The 15347-nt window shown below is 56.7% G+C and overlaps 1 protein-coding gene across 1 annotated transcript in view; it reads left to right on the forward strand.

The window, feature by feature from the left end:
- The window catches only part of PPP2R2C (protein phosphatase 2 regulatory subunit Bgamma), a 93012-nt gene that overhangs the window by 41920 nt on the left and 35745 nt on the right, over positions 1 to 15347 (forward strand). Inside the window, exons 6-7 of the mRNA XM_049632624.1 lie at positions 816 to 928; positions 7111 to 7288. Coding sequence (XP_049488581.1) covers positions 816 to 928; positions 7111 to 7288 — 291 coding nt within the window. The remainder of the gene's footprint in view (positions 1 to 815; positions 929 to 7110; positions 7289 to 15347) is intronic.

The raw sequence follows: 15347 nt of genomic DNA on the forward strand, positions 1-15347 counted from the left end.
TAGAAAGAGGCTTACTTTGAGGGGTTGTCGCACATGACTGTGGGGGCCGGCAAATCCACAATGTGCAGGGCTGGCTGGAAGGCTGGAGACCCAGGGAAGAGCTAACGTGGCCGCTCGAGTCCGAAGGCCATCTGCTGGCAGAATTCCCTCTTCCTCAGCGGAGGTCAGTCTTTTGTCCTTTACGGCCTTCACCTGATTAGATGAGGCCCACCCACACAATGGAGGCCAGCCTGCTTTCCTCTACGGTTTAAATGTTAATTCCATCCAAAAAAAAAAAAAAAAAAACACCTTCAGAGCAACACACACCTACGTTTGACCAGATACCAGGGTAGCCTGGCTTCGCCACGTTGACGTATAAAAGGAAGCATCACAGTTACTACATGGCCCTCCTGATATTCGTGGCAGGATTTCAGAGAAGTGAGGCCACTGGGAACCTGCCCTCTGGATGGGCGGGGCGCTGCTCAGAAATGTGGGTCACCCTCCTTTGTCTGCCGCTGCAGGGCCTAAAAACTGGGAAACTGCAGTCGTGTGCTCTGTCTGGACGTGGCTTTAGACTTGGCCAGCTGCCCTCAGAGGTGCCTTCCCTTCTGACCCGGGAGTTGTCCCTTGGGATCAGTTGTGAGGAGGCAGAGATCGAGGACAGATACCCCGTTCACGGCCGTGTTCAGCGCATGGGTGCACAGGAGAAAGAACCTGCCTGTCCGAGAGCAGGGCCCCGGTCAGGTGATTCCCGGATCAGCGCTCCCCTACCTCGTGGCCCGTTCCCTGTGCTGGTGTTCATCACGTATCCCGTTTCATTTGCTTTGTTTTTAAAGATAAAACTATCAAGTTATGGAAGATTACGGAACGAGATAAGAGGCCCGAGGGATATAACCTAAAAGATGAAGAAGGGAAGCTTAAAGACCTGTCCACGGTGACGTCGCTGCAGGTGAGATGTGGACCATGGAAGGTTCCGGCAAACGGGAAGCGGCGCATGCTTCTGTTAGTGGGGAGGATTTTAGGACTCGAAGGGCCTTTGAGATTTTTGCCAGAGCCGGGTTCAGGTCCTGGCTGGGCTGCTTACTCGTGGGGTGGCCGCGGGCTTTCTCCCTGCTGGAAGCCTCGGTTTCCCCACCAACAGAGCTGGGAGGGTCATGTTTCTCCCGGAAGTGTTGTGCGGATGAGGCGGGAGTGATGCACGTCCAGGAAGCTCTTGTGAACTGCAGCTGTGGGTGCAGAGCAAGTTCTAGAACCCCTTGCTACACCGAGGGGGAAACTGAGGCCCAGAGAGAGGCAGCAACTCCCCCAAAGCCGCTGCGCCGAATGAGTGGCAGAGCCAGAAGAGGAGAACCTGGGAGGGGAGCTTTGTGTGGATTCCAAGCCCTTTGTCGAGGGACCGAGGGAAGCCTGGAAGGCACGGTTCTCCACAGCCGGTACGGAGGCTCGACCCAATGCAGTTGTCTTAAAAGAGGCCGGGGAGGCTAAGATGCAGGGCCTTGCTGAGGCCAACTCCTGTTCCCACATGCTTAAAAGGCAAAAGAGCTCCTCTTTCTTCTGGGGAGGGGTGTGAGACATGGCAGAAAGGGTAGTGGAGTCCCAGGATCCGGGTTCCAATCCTGCCTCGGCCACCTCCTGGCGGTGTGCCCCTGGGCAAGGCTCTCCGCCTCCACGAGCCTCCGACTGCTGATCTGGAATGAGAATAAGCACTTCCGTGGCGAGCGTTGTGTCGCTGCCTGTAATGACTCAGTCCTAGAACGTGGGCACATGATCATCAGCCCCGTTTTACAGATGAAACGAGAGCTGAATCCAAACCCAGGGAAGTCGGGCTCCAGGATGGGCCTCCCGGTCTCCTCCCTGAAGCGGGAATGAGGCCCCCACCTCATGGGAGAGCCACGGGAATGGTTAATGGTGTCCTGCTGGAGGACTCCGTGAAAGTCTGCCCCTGTCCTTCTCCAGGGGGGCAGGAAGCCTGCTGAGGCCATCTCGGCTGTCCCTGGCTTCTAGAACCGAGCCTGGAACATAGTGGGTGCTTTGTTCACGCTTGTTGAAGGTGATGCTGGTGCACGGCTAATTTGGGTTTGTTCATTCATCACACACTTGGAAGCACCTACTGTGTGCCCAGCCCTGCTCTAGGCACTGGGAGGCCTCAGTGAAACAAAGAGCCTAAGGGAGGGATTGGGTCTGAGTTGGTGTCCCTTGCTCCTGGGATAGGCCGGGCTCAGAGCAAGCGGCCTGAGTCCCGTGCAGGTTCCATGTTCTAGCCAATGTGGAAAGGCTGGGTCACATCATCCGAGCGGCCTGTCCTCCTGGGTGAGGAGGACACAATTCACAACGACAGCTGTCCGCTCCAGGCGGACAGTGGCGAGGCCTGGCGTGGGGGTGTTAGCGCCTCCCGCGGGCTCCCCAGCCACTCCGGATCTACTTGATGCTGGTCAGGTGGCTGTAGGCAGGGCCCTGCTGTGTGCCTCAGTCTCCTTGTCTGCAAAATGGGGGCGGTGACTCACCTTCTCTGAAACAGCTTAGCATACGCGCTCCCTAGGTGTCCAGCAAATTGTCGTTAAATATGGAACGGTAATCAGTGTTGTTCCCGAGATGGAGAAATAAATATTTAAACATACTGGCCTCTAAATGACTCGCAAATTGTGCAAATAAATTCTGAGGAAGTCAGGAGGCCAATTAGCTTCAACATTGACTAATGGCAGTGACGGTGTCCCCCGCCCCACCCCCCAGCCCCACGAAAGTGTATGAGGGTTTCATCTGGTGGGAAGGATACAATTATCACCTCTTGATGGGCCTGGCACTTGCGGCAGAGCCGGGGGCCCACGGGAATCGGTTTATTTCCCTCTCAGCGTCTGAGACTTTGCTCTGTATTTCACTCACGTCCCCAGATGGCCCTTAGCCGTCCCTTGAGGCTGGGGGAGAAAGGAGAAGGAACGAGGGCATTTGGGTCTTTCCTCGACTCACCTCTTCTGTGTGTCCTCCCACGTCACCCAAGCCACCCAGCCCTGTGCAGCTCTTGACGCGATCCCTGCCGCTCATGCTGGAGGCTGGCGCTGTTATTTACTAACAGACTACTCTGTCCTTGGCCCTGTGCTAGGTCCCTGGGTGTCAGGCACATGGAGTCACCCCACACTGGTGGTCAGTGCTGTGACAGACGCACAGGGAGGCCTTTCTCTACCTTGTTGATTTGGCGTACTCCTATTCATCCTTTAAAACCCTGTTCGCCTTCTCCTCTGTAAATCATCCTTCTGTGCACTCCAGCCTTCTGTATCCACAGTGTTCTGTCCTTAGTGTTTGTGTGACGGCCCTCCTGCCTCTCACCTTGACTAGACTGTGGCTTCTGGAAGTGTTGGAAGCGGGGGAATGTTTTATTCACGAGACACCCAAACCTTCAGGGCATATTTATTTTCACTCTTCCTCTCCTTTAAGGAGAGGCTTTCAGTGGCTTTGAAATATGGTTTGGGGTGGCAGTGAATGGCTGGAGCCCTGATGTAGCCCAAGTCCGACGGGAGGAAACAACGTGGCCAGAAGGAGGGGAAGTGGACTGAGATCCAAGACTTTGCGAGGCCAGTGGCGCTCTGACCTTCTCCAGCAGCAGGTGCGACGTGAGAGAGTCCAGGGGTCCCCGAGGCAGACGGTAGCTGTGCTTTGAGGGAAGGGAAGATTAGGAGCTGATCCAGAATAGCCGACACATGGGGAGATGTGCAGGGCGGAGGGCCCCCTAAGAGGCCCGGGCACACAGACATCACCTCCCAGGCCGACAGCCTAGAAGCTCAGGCACAGAGCCGGCGACACAAGAATGGCCCAGAACCAGGCAGACAGGCGCGCCAATGTGGCACACACCCACACTCATGCACACACATGCACACTCGCGTGCCCCACTCACATGAACACTCACACACCCATGCTCGCACATGCACACGTAGGCACATGCATATACTGGTACACACCCACATTCATATACCCACACATGTGCCTGTGTGCACATACTCTTATACACGCACGCACATGCATATACTTGCACACACCCACACTCGTGCACACACACCCATACATTGCATATATGCATACACTCTCTTACACACACGCATGCACACACATATACTTGCACACACCCACATTCATGCACACACACACCCATACACTTGCACATGTACATATGTGCACATGCACTCCATACATTCGCACATATGCACATACTCTTACACACGCACGCACACACAGGCACACACATGTACATGCATGCTCACACATATAGTTGTACACACCCACATTCATGTGCACACACACCCATACACTCGCACGTATGTATACGTGCACATGCACTCCATATACTCGCACATACGCACACACTCTTACACATGCATGTACACGCAGGCACACACATGTACATGCATGCTCACACACATAGTTGTACACACCCACATTCATATACCCACGCATATGCCGATGTGCACATACTCTTATACACGCATGCATGCACGCACGTGCATATACTTCTACACACCCACACTCATGCACACACACCCATACATCGCATATATGCATACATGCATACACTCTCTTACACACACGCAGGCACACACATGTACATGCATGCACACATATGTAGTTGTACACACCCACATTCATGCAGACACACACCCATACACTTGCACATATGCATACGCGCACATGCACTCCATACACTCGCACATATGCACATACTCTTACACATGCATGCACACGCAGGCACACACATGTACATGTACGCACACATATATAGTACACACCCACATTCATGTGCACACACACTCATACACCAGCACATAGGCATACTTGCACACCCCCTCACTCATACACACATACACGCACACTCACACGTGCACACGCAGGCACACGCGGGCACATGCTCATACTGCATTTGCATCAGAAGGAACACTAGTGTTCACCCACCCCTACTGCAGCTCCAAAGCTGTCACCTCCCATCTCAGCCGTCCCTGGGGAGCTCAAGGGACACAGCCCATTCATTCGCTCACCTGTTCACTCATTCACCTGAGGACCTTGCCGTACTGGGCCCTGGGCTGAGGACCAGAGATCCAGAGGTGAACCAGAGAAGATACAGCGTGCTCCTCACTGGCTCCCAGGCCACCGCAGGAACAAGACAGCCTCGTCACGTGGTCAGGGCTGTGACAAACTGGCGACTCCAGCGAGCCCCTGGCTGGCCTGAGAGTGAGGTGGACTCGGGAGGTGCCCTGGGAGGAGATTCTCAGGTCCCACGTGAGCCTGAGTCCAAGCCGCCCAGCCCACGGCAGCCCCTCTCCTACGCCCCCTCCTGGCTGCCTTTCCAACCTGGCCCCACCCCTGCGGCCCTGTCACCCCATCCCCGCACCTGTTTTATTTTTCTAAATAACACCTATCGCTACGTGAAATCTCACTCTCACACACACGTACACACACACACGCACGCTCGCTTGTGTATCAGTCATTGTCTTTCTCTCCCACTCGAGGACAAGCAGCCCATCGGCCACAGTGTGTCCTCACCCAGGATGCTACCCGGTCATCACTGCCCCAGGCTCAGGGGGCCTGCAGTTAGCCCACAACGTCTCCACGGCCCGTCTCCAGAATCCCAAGGTCTCGTCACGCGGAGGCCGGCCTCGCTGCCTCTCTCCCGGACGCAGTCCCCATCGTCCCTGCAGCAGGGTCCACCCTGGCCCGCGCCGGGACCCCCGTGGCTGTGTGAGGCCCCCCCCCCCCCCCCCACACCCCATCACCTCCTGAGGAGGACCATCACGAGGACTCACCATGTGCTCAGTGCCATTCTAAGCACACTTGACCTGCGTTAACTCGTGGGTCCTCATAGAAGCCGCTGAGCTTCTATGCCAGCACGCCCTTCTTCACAGATAAAGAAGGTGAGGCCCAGAGAGCTGAGTTCCCCGGTGAGGGTAACGCTAGCGGGCGGCAGGGCAGGAGGGTTTCCGGTCTCCGCCCTGCCACCGGGATGCCCTCGGGACAGTCACACCTGGCTCTGCATTTCCTGACGGCGACTTCGACAAGTCGGGGTCATCCTGGCATCCAGTCTCCCCATCCGGGACGTGGGGAGGGCAGTGCTAGTCCCTACTTCCTGAGCGTCGAGCGTGGGCCAGGCCTGGGAGAGATTGATGAAGCCGTGTCTGTGTGCCCGTCTCCGTACCTTTGAAGACCTCACGGTTTACTGGAATGGAGCGTCGTGCCCGACACACGCCGTGGCACACGCTAAGAGCCTTAGCAGAGAGGTGGTGGGGGTGAGCAGGCCCGTGCCCCCACTGCCAGGGCAGGCTAAGTCTCCGGGCCTGCCGCGTCTGGGTCTTACAGGAGTCGGCACGACCACGTGTTCAAAGAGGGTGAACGTTTCAGGCGGAGGGTGCAGAGGGAAGCCAGGCATGATACCGATGCTGTGTCGGGGCCCCTGACACCAACCCTTTAAGGTGGGAGTTTGTAGGAGTTAGGCTAACGCCAGCAGCTGTAACAAATAGCCCCGGCATTGCAGGGCGGAAGATGCCGAAATGTCCTCCTCACTCATGGAAAGGTCCCGGGTGACACGTGACTGTCCCACAGAGACGCAGGCTCCTCCCATCCCACGGACCTTCATTCCCAAAGCTTGGCTCCTCACCTTCCAGCAGCGGAAGGGGGAAAGGTGTGGAGAAGACTCACCTGCCTCTGAACAGCCTTGGCTCACAAGTGCCAGGCACCCCTGTGCTCCCACTCCTGTGGGTGAGAACCAGTCCCGTGGCCACACCCAAACTGCAAGGGCACCTGGGAAACGTAGTTCTTGTCCGGGCCACCACTCGCGAGGAGGAAACAAAAGTGGTGGATAATCGGCTGGGGTTGCCACGGTATCATCCCATTTTAGAGGTGAGGAAACTGGGGTGCGGAGGGGTTCAGCCAGGGCTTCAAAGTCACACAGCAGGCTCAGAGCCAATCCCGGGAGGCGAAGCTTTCCCGCAGGGCTGGCAGGCAGTGCCTGCTGGCCGCAGGGCACTGCTTACGTGCACCTTCCCAGCCTCCAGCTTTGATCACGCGGCCCCGGCCTGCCGTTTCCTGCCTTGGCTGCTGGCCCCCCTGCACTCCCCCCATCACCTTATCGCCCTGGGGACCGCCCCTCCTCTGCAGGTGCCCGTGCTGAAGCCCATGGATCTGATGGTGGAGGTGAGCCCACGGAGGGTCTTTGCCAATGGCCACACCTACCACATCAATTCCATCTCCGTCAACAGCGACTGTGAGACGTACATGTCGGCAGATGACCTTCGCATTAACCTCTGGCACCTGGCCATCACCGATAGGAGCTTCAGTATCCTTTCCAGCTGCGGGCAGGGGGCTTCTGGGTGGGGGCGGTTGGCTCAGTTGTAAGCGAGCCGACTTGGGGGCTTCTGCTTTGGTGCAGCGTCTCCAGTGAGTGAGTGGGGCCCGGATTTGGAACCACGGTGAGTTGCTTTATGAAGACTTTAAAGCCGTGGCTGCCGAGGGTTCTGTTCGTCCCCTTGCCCTTCTCCAGGTGGTAGTTTTCCATGTCATTCTGGGACCTCATCAGGGGCCACGGAGGAGGTAGAGGCCTGGGGTCAGCCCTCCTGGGTTGTGGCCCAAGGCAGGGGCTTCAGTGCTTGATGAACAGCCTCGGGGTCCCAACCAGGGCTTAGAGTGACAGTTGAGGTGTCACCTGTCCGGTTGGATGGGACCAAAGGGGGACCCTGCCTGGTGGTCCCCTGTGTCTAGGCAAGCTAGGGGCAGTCCTGACCCCACTGAGAAGTGGAGAAAGAACTCTGTACAGAAGCCAGGCCTGGGAAGGGCCGCAGGGGACAGACCAGCTAGGGTTGCTAAGGTGTCGGGCCTTGTAGACCAACAATAATAATCATACACAGTGCAGCTCTCTGCCTGGCCTCAACACGTGTTCACGTTCACTCACATCACCCTGACAGCAACCCAGGAGGTAGGTGCTATCGTGACCTCCTTTACAGATGAGGAAACTGAGTCACGGGGAGCCCCAGTTCACCTGCTCAAAGCTCACACCTAGCAAATGTCCAGCCCAGGCCCCCCAGCCCCGGATCCCCATGTCCAACCTTCACGTCCAGCTGCCCTTTGTGAAGGATGCCTCCCAGGTGTGCAGTGGCAGGGGGTGCGAGGCCCCCCACCCCCAAGAGCTCTCGTGCAAGCTGACGGTCTCCAGGTGTCCGCTCTGTGCGGGGAGCCGGGCAGTTCCTGCCGTGAGAACCTCCCAACACGGGCTGTCATACCTGCTATTGCTGCCGCCTCACCGGTCAAGAGTGGGTTATGTCCCTCGGGGCAGAAGCCAGGACTGGCTGGGAGGGCGTTTGGGAGCCAGAAGGAGCAGCCTGGAAGGTCTGAAGGAGAAGCAGAGGGTAGCAAACGACTTCTGAGGGCCGAGAGCCAGGCACCTGCCGGAGGCCAGTGGGCAGGGATACCCTGGGAACGGGGAGAAGGGGGCTCGGATGGGGCAGAGAGTAGCACCCGCTGTTCTCGAGCCCAGCAAGAGGATGTAGGGCAGATGTGGGGCCTCGCGGTCAACGTGAGCCTCTCTCTCTCACTCTGCACATTCAAGCTCGCTGACCTTGGCGAGTAGCCAGATCTCTGGGAGCCTCAGACTCCTCACCGGCCCCTCCCCGCTGGGGCTGCAGGGTGCACGTTCAGGGAGCCCCGCCGAGATGCACCCAGCACGGAGCTGGTGCTCTGCGTGTTGGGAAACGTAAGCGTCTGTCTCCTTCCTGCCCCGAGGGAGTGAGTGCGATGAGCCTGGAGGGTGGAGGTGGATGGTCACAAAGGTTCAAGGAGGAGCTGAGGCTGGAGCGGCTTGGAAGGAATGGAAGCTCAAATTTGGCTTGGTGGACAGGGCTGGGCTGGGCACCTGCCTGACCTTCCGTTCAGGCTGAAAGCCTGGTAGGTCCCACCCCCTCCCCGATGGGAGAGCTTCAGTTGCTCGGGACTCTTCTGTTGCAAGGGTTAGAACAGTTCATCCCCATTGGCTCAGGCAAAACGGCATTTGTTGACTTATGGACCGTGAGAAGGCTTCAGGCACAGGTGGATTCAGGGGCTGAAACGATGTCATCGGATGTCTCTCTCTGCTTCTTGCCTCTGCTCTCTGCTCTAGAGGCTTGTCTTAGGTGTCACGTGGCGGCAAATGGGGGCCAGCGGCGCATGTCCCGCCCTCCCAGAGTAAAGTCCAAGAGACAAGAGACCAGTTTTCTGTGAACTGTCCCACTATAAGCCCCCAGATGGCACCCCATGGGCTCTGATTGGGCCTCAGGGGCACCTCCGAACCCATGACTGGGGTGCGGGGGGGGATGCAGTGCTCTCACTGGCCAGGCCTGAGTCAAGGGTGCTGGAAGGGGGTCAGTGGGGGGGAATCTCCTGCCAGGCACTGCCCCAGCAGTTGGGGGCCCCCACAGCGGGCCACACAGACGGACGTCCGCTGCCAGGTGTGAGGTGTGGGCCAGCTTCCTAGCAGAGTGAAACGAGTCACATGGGAGCCCCAGGTCTGCACACGGGGTGGGCGTGGGACTCGCGTGTACCTTCAGGGGGCCGTCCTAGGTGCTTCCTCCCAGCGCCGTGCGGTGCACGGAGCCGTTTGCCGTCGTGAGCTCGCCTGGTGTGCGTGTTGGCGTGAAAGCTGCGAAACGGTCACGCATCATCAGCCCGTTTTGCAGATGAGGAAAGAGAGGTTCCGGGAGACGGGGGGCTGGGCTGACGGGGGCAGAGCTGGGACTCACGCTCAGGCCGCCGAGGCCTGGCCCCAGGCGGCTTGGCCTACCCTTGGGCTGCCCGCTGCAGCCACCCTCCTGGTTTCCACTCCCGGGCTGCCATGAAGATTCAGTAGCGTTGTGAATGCCCACAGCCCTTAAAACCTGTAAAGCCCTGAAGCCGGGTAAGGGCTAGTGTATCATTCATTCATTCAGCCATTAAGGCCTAGTGCCTCTTCTGGCCTGGGCTCCGTGCAAGCCCCGGGACACAGGGGCAATGGAGGAACTCAGCCCTGCCGGTGGGGGCCTCCTTCCGTGTCAGGGACGTTGCACTGCTTTGGTGGGCATGGCAGGGTGAGGATGCTGGGAGGGGCCGGGCTCCTAATGTCAGTGGTTCCAGAAACCCCCTCACGCCTGCTTCTGTGTTTGTGTTCCTTCATTTTCCCGATGTTTCTAGTTTCTATTCATTTTCTTCAAATTTTTTTTTTTTATTAGAGAGAGAGAGAGAGAGAGAGAGCATGAGCAGGGGAGGAGCAGAGAGAGAATCTTGCTCAGCGCAGAGCCCAGCTCGGGGCTCAATCCCACGACCCTGGGATCGTGACCTGAGCCGAAATCAAGACTCAGACGCTCCACCAATAGAGCCACCCAGGTGCCCCTCTGTTAATTTCCTTTAAATCGAGTTGCTTTCTTTTTTGTCTTTTTGTCTAAATTAACGCGTTCTAAATGCGGCTGCCATAAGTGAAAATAAAACCTATGACCTATCACAGGCGGGACGAAACGGTGAAGACAAATGCTATGAGAACAGGACAGCGGGAATAAAATCGTCCCTCCGCCCCGGCCAGTGCAACTTCCTGTGACAGTGCAAATATCCCAGCTCTGGGCAGGCTGGTAGGTAGCTGCCGGCCGTGTGTGCTGGGGGAGCGCCTAAAATGTGGCTAGGTTGACCACGGAACGGAGCTTTTTATTTAGTTTTGTTTCAATTAATTCAGATTTCAAGTTAAACAGCCACCCGTGGCAGCCGAGCTGGACAGTGCATGCAGCCTCTGTTGGAGGCCGTTTCTCAGTCAAGGAGGGAGATGAAAACGTGCTTGAAGCCAGAGCATAGCAGCATGGAATGGAGGCTTTCTCCCTTCTCCATCAAATGGATTGGAAAATAATTGGAGACTTTTCTCAGTGTATGAATCTGTGCCGGGAAGGCTGTGCCTGCCCCTCTCCTCGCTGCACTGTAAGCAGGGGGCAGGGGCAGCACTGCTCAGCCCGGGGGGCTTCCTGGGCTGCGTGTGTGTGCCGTGGGTGGACTGGATTCCAGCGGGCAAGCCTGGAGGCCAGGAGCCCAGCGGGGAGATCCAGGGAGAGACGGCAATGGGCCGGCAGCGTCACGGCCATGAGCAGGAGTCAGTGGAGTAGTGAGGCAGGAGGCCGTATCGTGACTGTCTTTTGGACCAACGTGGCCACAGGACGTTGGAACAGGCTAGTTGTGAGTAAGAGAAGAGGGTTGATCCGCCACAGGACTGCAGGCCCAGTTGTCCTGAGTCCTCACTGGCGGCTGTGCCTCCTTGCTCTATTTAAACACACAGATTGCGCCCTGTCCGCGTGTTGGAGAGCACACCATTCATGGCTGTATTTGCTGAGTACCTACTTGTGCCAGACGTTTGAATTAGCTAAGCAAAGTCCCCTGCCCCCCTGGACCCAGCAGACAATAAGCCATTAATATAAGGAACAAGTGACAAACCTAGCATGTCCATGCAAGCAGCGGACAAGTACCGTGAGCCCACGGGGCACGGCGGTGTGCATTGTGTCGAGCCCTGTCTACCTGCGTGGCCGCGGGTGTGGGCTGGGTGGGGGCTGCGTGAGCTGGGGCGGTTGTTTGGCCAAGTGAGGGTGCCTTGCAGGCAATGGCAAAAACGACGACTGACCCTAAGGTCTAGGCCAGGTGAGGAGGAGACGGCTAGTGACCAGAGAGGAGCACGCGTCATTGGGGGGTCCCCCTGGGGACCCAGGAGTCTTCCCTGGCTGCAGGTCCTGCCACATAACGGCACGTTAGACGTGTGTGGTGCCTCTTAATTTTGTGAAGGTGAACTGGTAGCTGATCGGAATATAAAGACGGGCCCGTGCCTTGAGGTGGAGGAGTGTGCGTCCTGCAGAGCTGGGCCCCGGGCAGCCCCCGCCTGTGGAAACAGTACCCTGGAGGCAGACAGAGGAGTGGAGTGGAGTCTCCAGGGGTGGGTGGTTGTGGAAACCTCCCGTTCAGACCGATTCATCAGGGAACCACGCTGTACGTCGCTCCCCGTGGCCCACTGCTGTTTTGGCCACCAGAGCGACAGGACACGGGGGCCCGGAGCAGAGACCGGCACCCGCCCCGTGGAGGTCGGCCTCCCTGGTGGGGAAGGTCAGGTCTGTCGGCTGCGGGTGTGATGATAGGTTCCTACGCGGCCGAGTGATTAGAAAAGGTGTTTCATTTCCACCGCGGGAGGAGGCCGGCAAGGCCTGCTGAGCTGGGGAGTTGCTCCGAATCTGGACACCCCTCTTGTGCCCGTAACTCCTGGGGGCTTCGGCGCCTGGGGCTTCCCATTCCTTCGACTCTCGCCCTCCGGTGCCTTGACTTGCCCTGACACTGCTGTTCAATGTCAAGGCCACCGGAAGTTTGCTGCTGTGGTACCACCTCCGCAAGTCGGAATGTAACACCTTCAGTCTAAGCAGAATTGCTTTGTAGTGAAGGTTTTAAGAGACGGGAAAACTTCTTGAATAAGGGAGAAATGGTGGGCGTCATTTTGACCTGTGAGAAAAGGTGGTAAGAAAGCTCACTCCGAGGCCCCTTCCTCTGCTAATTTGAGCACTGGTCATTCTGAGCAGAGGGTGGGGGGCCTGGTGCTTACTGAGCCCCTCTGTGTGCCAGGCACACGCGTGATGCAGCATCTCCTTCCTCTCCCTCACCCACAAGCTAGAAAGAGGTGCCAAGCCCTTTCCGCTTCCCCCCTGGACGGCTCTGGAATCATGCCCTCCTCTCCTTCTCTGCCAAAGGCCCCACTGGGGCCGGACCATTCCTGCTTGGCCTGTTGCCTGGATCCCACATTGCCCAGCCAGCCGGCCCTCTGCAGAGCTGTGAGAGTTGCTCATCAGAACCTCTGATCTGACCTCATCAGGCCCCTGCTTAAAGCTCAGTGGTTCCATTCAGCTTCTGGAAAAAGTCGAAATCCTTCAGCAGTGCCCTAGGGCTCTTCATAACCAGCCCCCGCCCACCTCCCCAGGCTCCTGTGTATCAGGCTTATGTACACCTTCAGGCCATTGGGTTTCCCTTAATGTTATGGGAGGGGTTTAAGAGAGGGGGTGTTCTGTCTTCTGCTGGTCCTTCCGGGGATCATTCTTGCTCCCTCTCAGCCTGGCTGGCTGCCATGTGGCCATAAGTGTCACCCATAGCCCCCTCTGCTCTGTCTACTCTGCACCCCTCCTGGGCTATCAGAGCCCCTCCAGGCCCACACTTCCTGGTCACACTGGGCTTTCCTCGTCTCTTAATATGACCGCCTCTTCTATTTTCTGGTGAAACCCTCAAGATTCAGTGCACCCAGTCTTAGCCCTCTCTGTATCCCCATGTATAATGCAGGGTCCAGCACATAGCAGGTGCTTATGAATGGTCGTACACGGTGACTTTGGATGGAGGAGTTCCAGTCTCCATCTGGTCTTAGGGATGTAGACACCTCCTTGTGAATCTGGGCTCCAGGGGCCTCAGAGACCCTGAACACTAAAGAGCAGTGGTCTGGGCTCTGGGGTCTGGCAGACCTGCGCTCAGATTCCTTGTTTAACCCCCTTGGCCACCAATTTCCACCAATGTAAAATGGGCCACGTTCCTTATCCTAAGGATATTTGTAAGGAATGAAGAAATCACGCACATGAAAGGCCTGGTACTACTCGGGGCCCAGCAGGGGGCCAGTATTTCCCTCCTGAACAACAGATCCTCAGATATTTAAGGCTGGTTCTCATAAAATCTCTGCATTGTCTCTGGTTGTCAAAGCCCCTTTTTTACTCCAGCACTGTGCCCACATCTGTTGAAACAACCTCTCACGTCCCTTAATACCAACATTTGAGACAGTTATGCAGCTCTGAGCGATTTTTCTTGAGCTTGATGCTTCTTAAAGGTAACAGATTGCACAGAGGGTCTCAGCTGATGGGCCTCTGCTTTATTTTTAGCACTCGGAGAACTGTGAAGATGGTTCAATTGATTTTTCTCCCCTCTGAGCGATTTCTCATGGTGGAATCTGGCACTGCACCAAGCCTTGGTCTGGAACAAATTCCTAATTGCCATTTATAGAGCAGGTCCTGAAGCTAGGTGGGATGGTGTGGCAATAATTAGGGGTAAAGGCTCCAAACCTCGGTCAGCACACTGCTGCCTGTGGGCTGGGAGTGTTCCCCATGCTGAGAGCAAAGGAAGGGACTGGCCGAGGCCCCTCCATGTGCCAGGGTCTGTGGTTAACGAAAAACCTGGAGCTTGGCACCCAGCCTGCCTCACTCACTGGCCACCCTGCCAGTCACTTAGCCTTCCTCAGCCTTGCTTTTCTTGTCAGTTCAGTGGAGTGTGACTCCTGTGCTGGGGGCTGTCAGGGTAGAATGGCTGGAGAGCACAGGGCCTGATGTACTGTAGACAGCCCACCCTGGCCCTGACCTGCTGTCAGGCACCCTACAGGCTACCTTCTTCCATCCTCCCCTAGTACCACTCTGCAGAGAAGGAACAGGAGCATCTGCTCAGAAGTGCTTGAGTCTGAATCCCCAAAATCAGTTTCCACCCAGGAAGCATGTCGTTAAGCTATTAGCACACCACTGTTTTGGGGGCTCAGCAAAGGCCAGGCTTCCCAGGGGCTGAGCCCCGGTGCAGCTGTCCTTGGTGCTGACCCTGAGCTGAGCGCCCACGGACCTGTCCATGGTGCTGACCCGGGCCCCAGCTCTCGTGCAGCTGTCCGTGGTGCTGACTCCATTGTCCGCCAGAGCATCATCTTCCTCACCAACTCGCACACACCACCGTCACCTCTTACTGAACACTTACTCTGTGCAAACAGTGCTCTAAGCACATTGCACGTATTAATCTATTTAATCCTCTTGACAACACTGTGGAGTAGGCATTATTGACATCCGCCTTTCATAGACGCAGAAAGTGAGCCACAGGAAGGTTAAGTAATTACCCAGACTTACCCAGCTGGGAAGTGTCAGGGCCTAGGAATTCAGACTTGGGGCCTCTGGATGCAGAACCTATGCGATTCACTGTCATGCCACACTGCCTCTCAGTCATGATAGTGACAACCCCAGGGCAGCCACCGTTACTCCACCTTCAATCTGCAGGCACTTGTGCCTCAAACCCTTAGAACGGCTCGCCTGTGTTGCTGTCATTCCTTTCATTTTGTGGGTGTGGAGATGGGCTCTGAGAAGTGGGTGCACTTGCCCATGGCCTGTCCAGCCCCATCAGTACAATGATGTTTCCTGGCTCTTTTCTTAGATCCTAAGGGAGAGCAGGTGCTTTTCACCGCACTGCAGGACAGAGTAGGGGTTGCTTGGTGTCAGAGGTGACACAGGTGGCTGAGTGCACAGGCCATAGCTGTAGTTTCTTTTTATTTTTTTATTTTTTTTAATTTATTTTTTCTTTTTTTTCAACGTTTTTTTTTTTTTTTTTTT

The sequence above is a fragment of the Panthera uncia genome, chromosome B1 (genome assembly GCF_023721935.1).
Source record: "Panthera uncia isolate 11264 chromosome B1, Puncia_PCG_1.0, whole genome shotgun sequence".
NCBI lineage: Eukaryota > Metazoa > Chordata > Mammalia > Carnivora > Felidae > Panthera > Panthera uncia.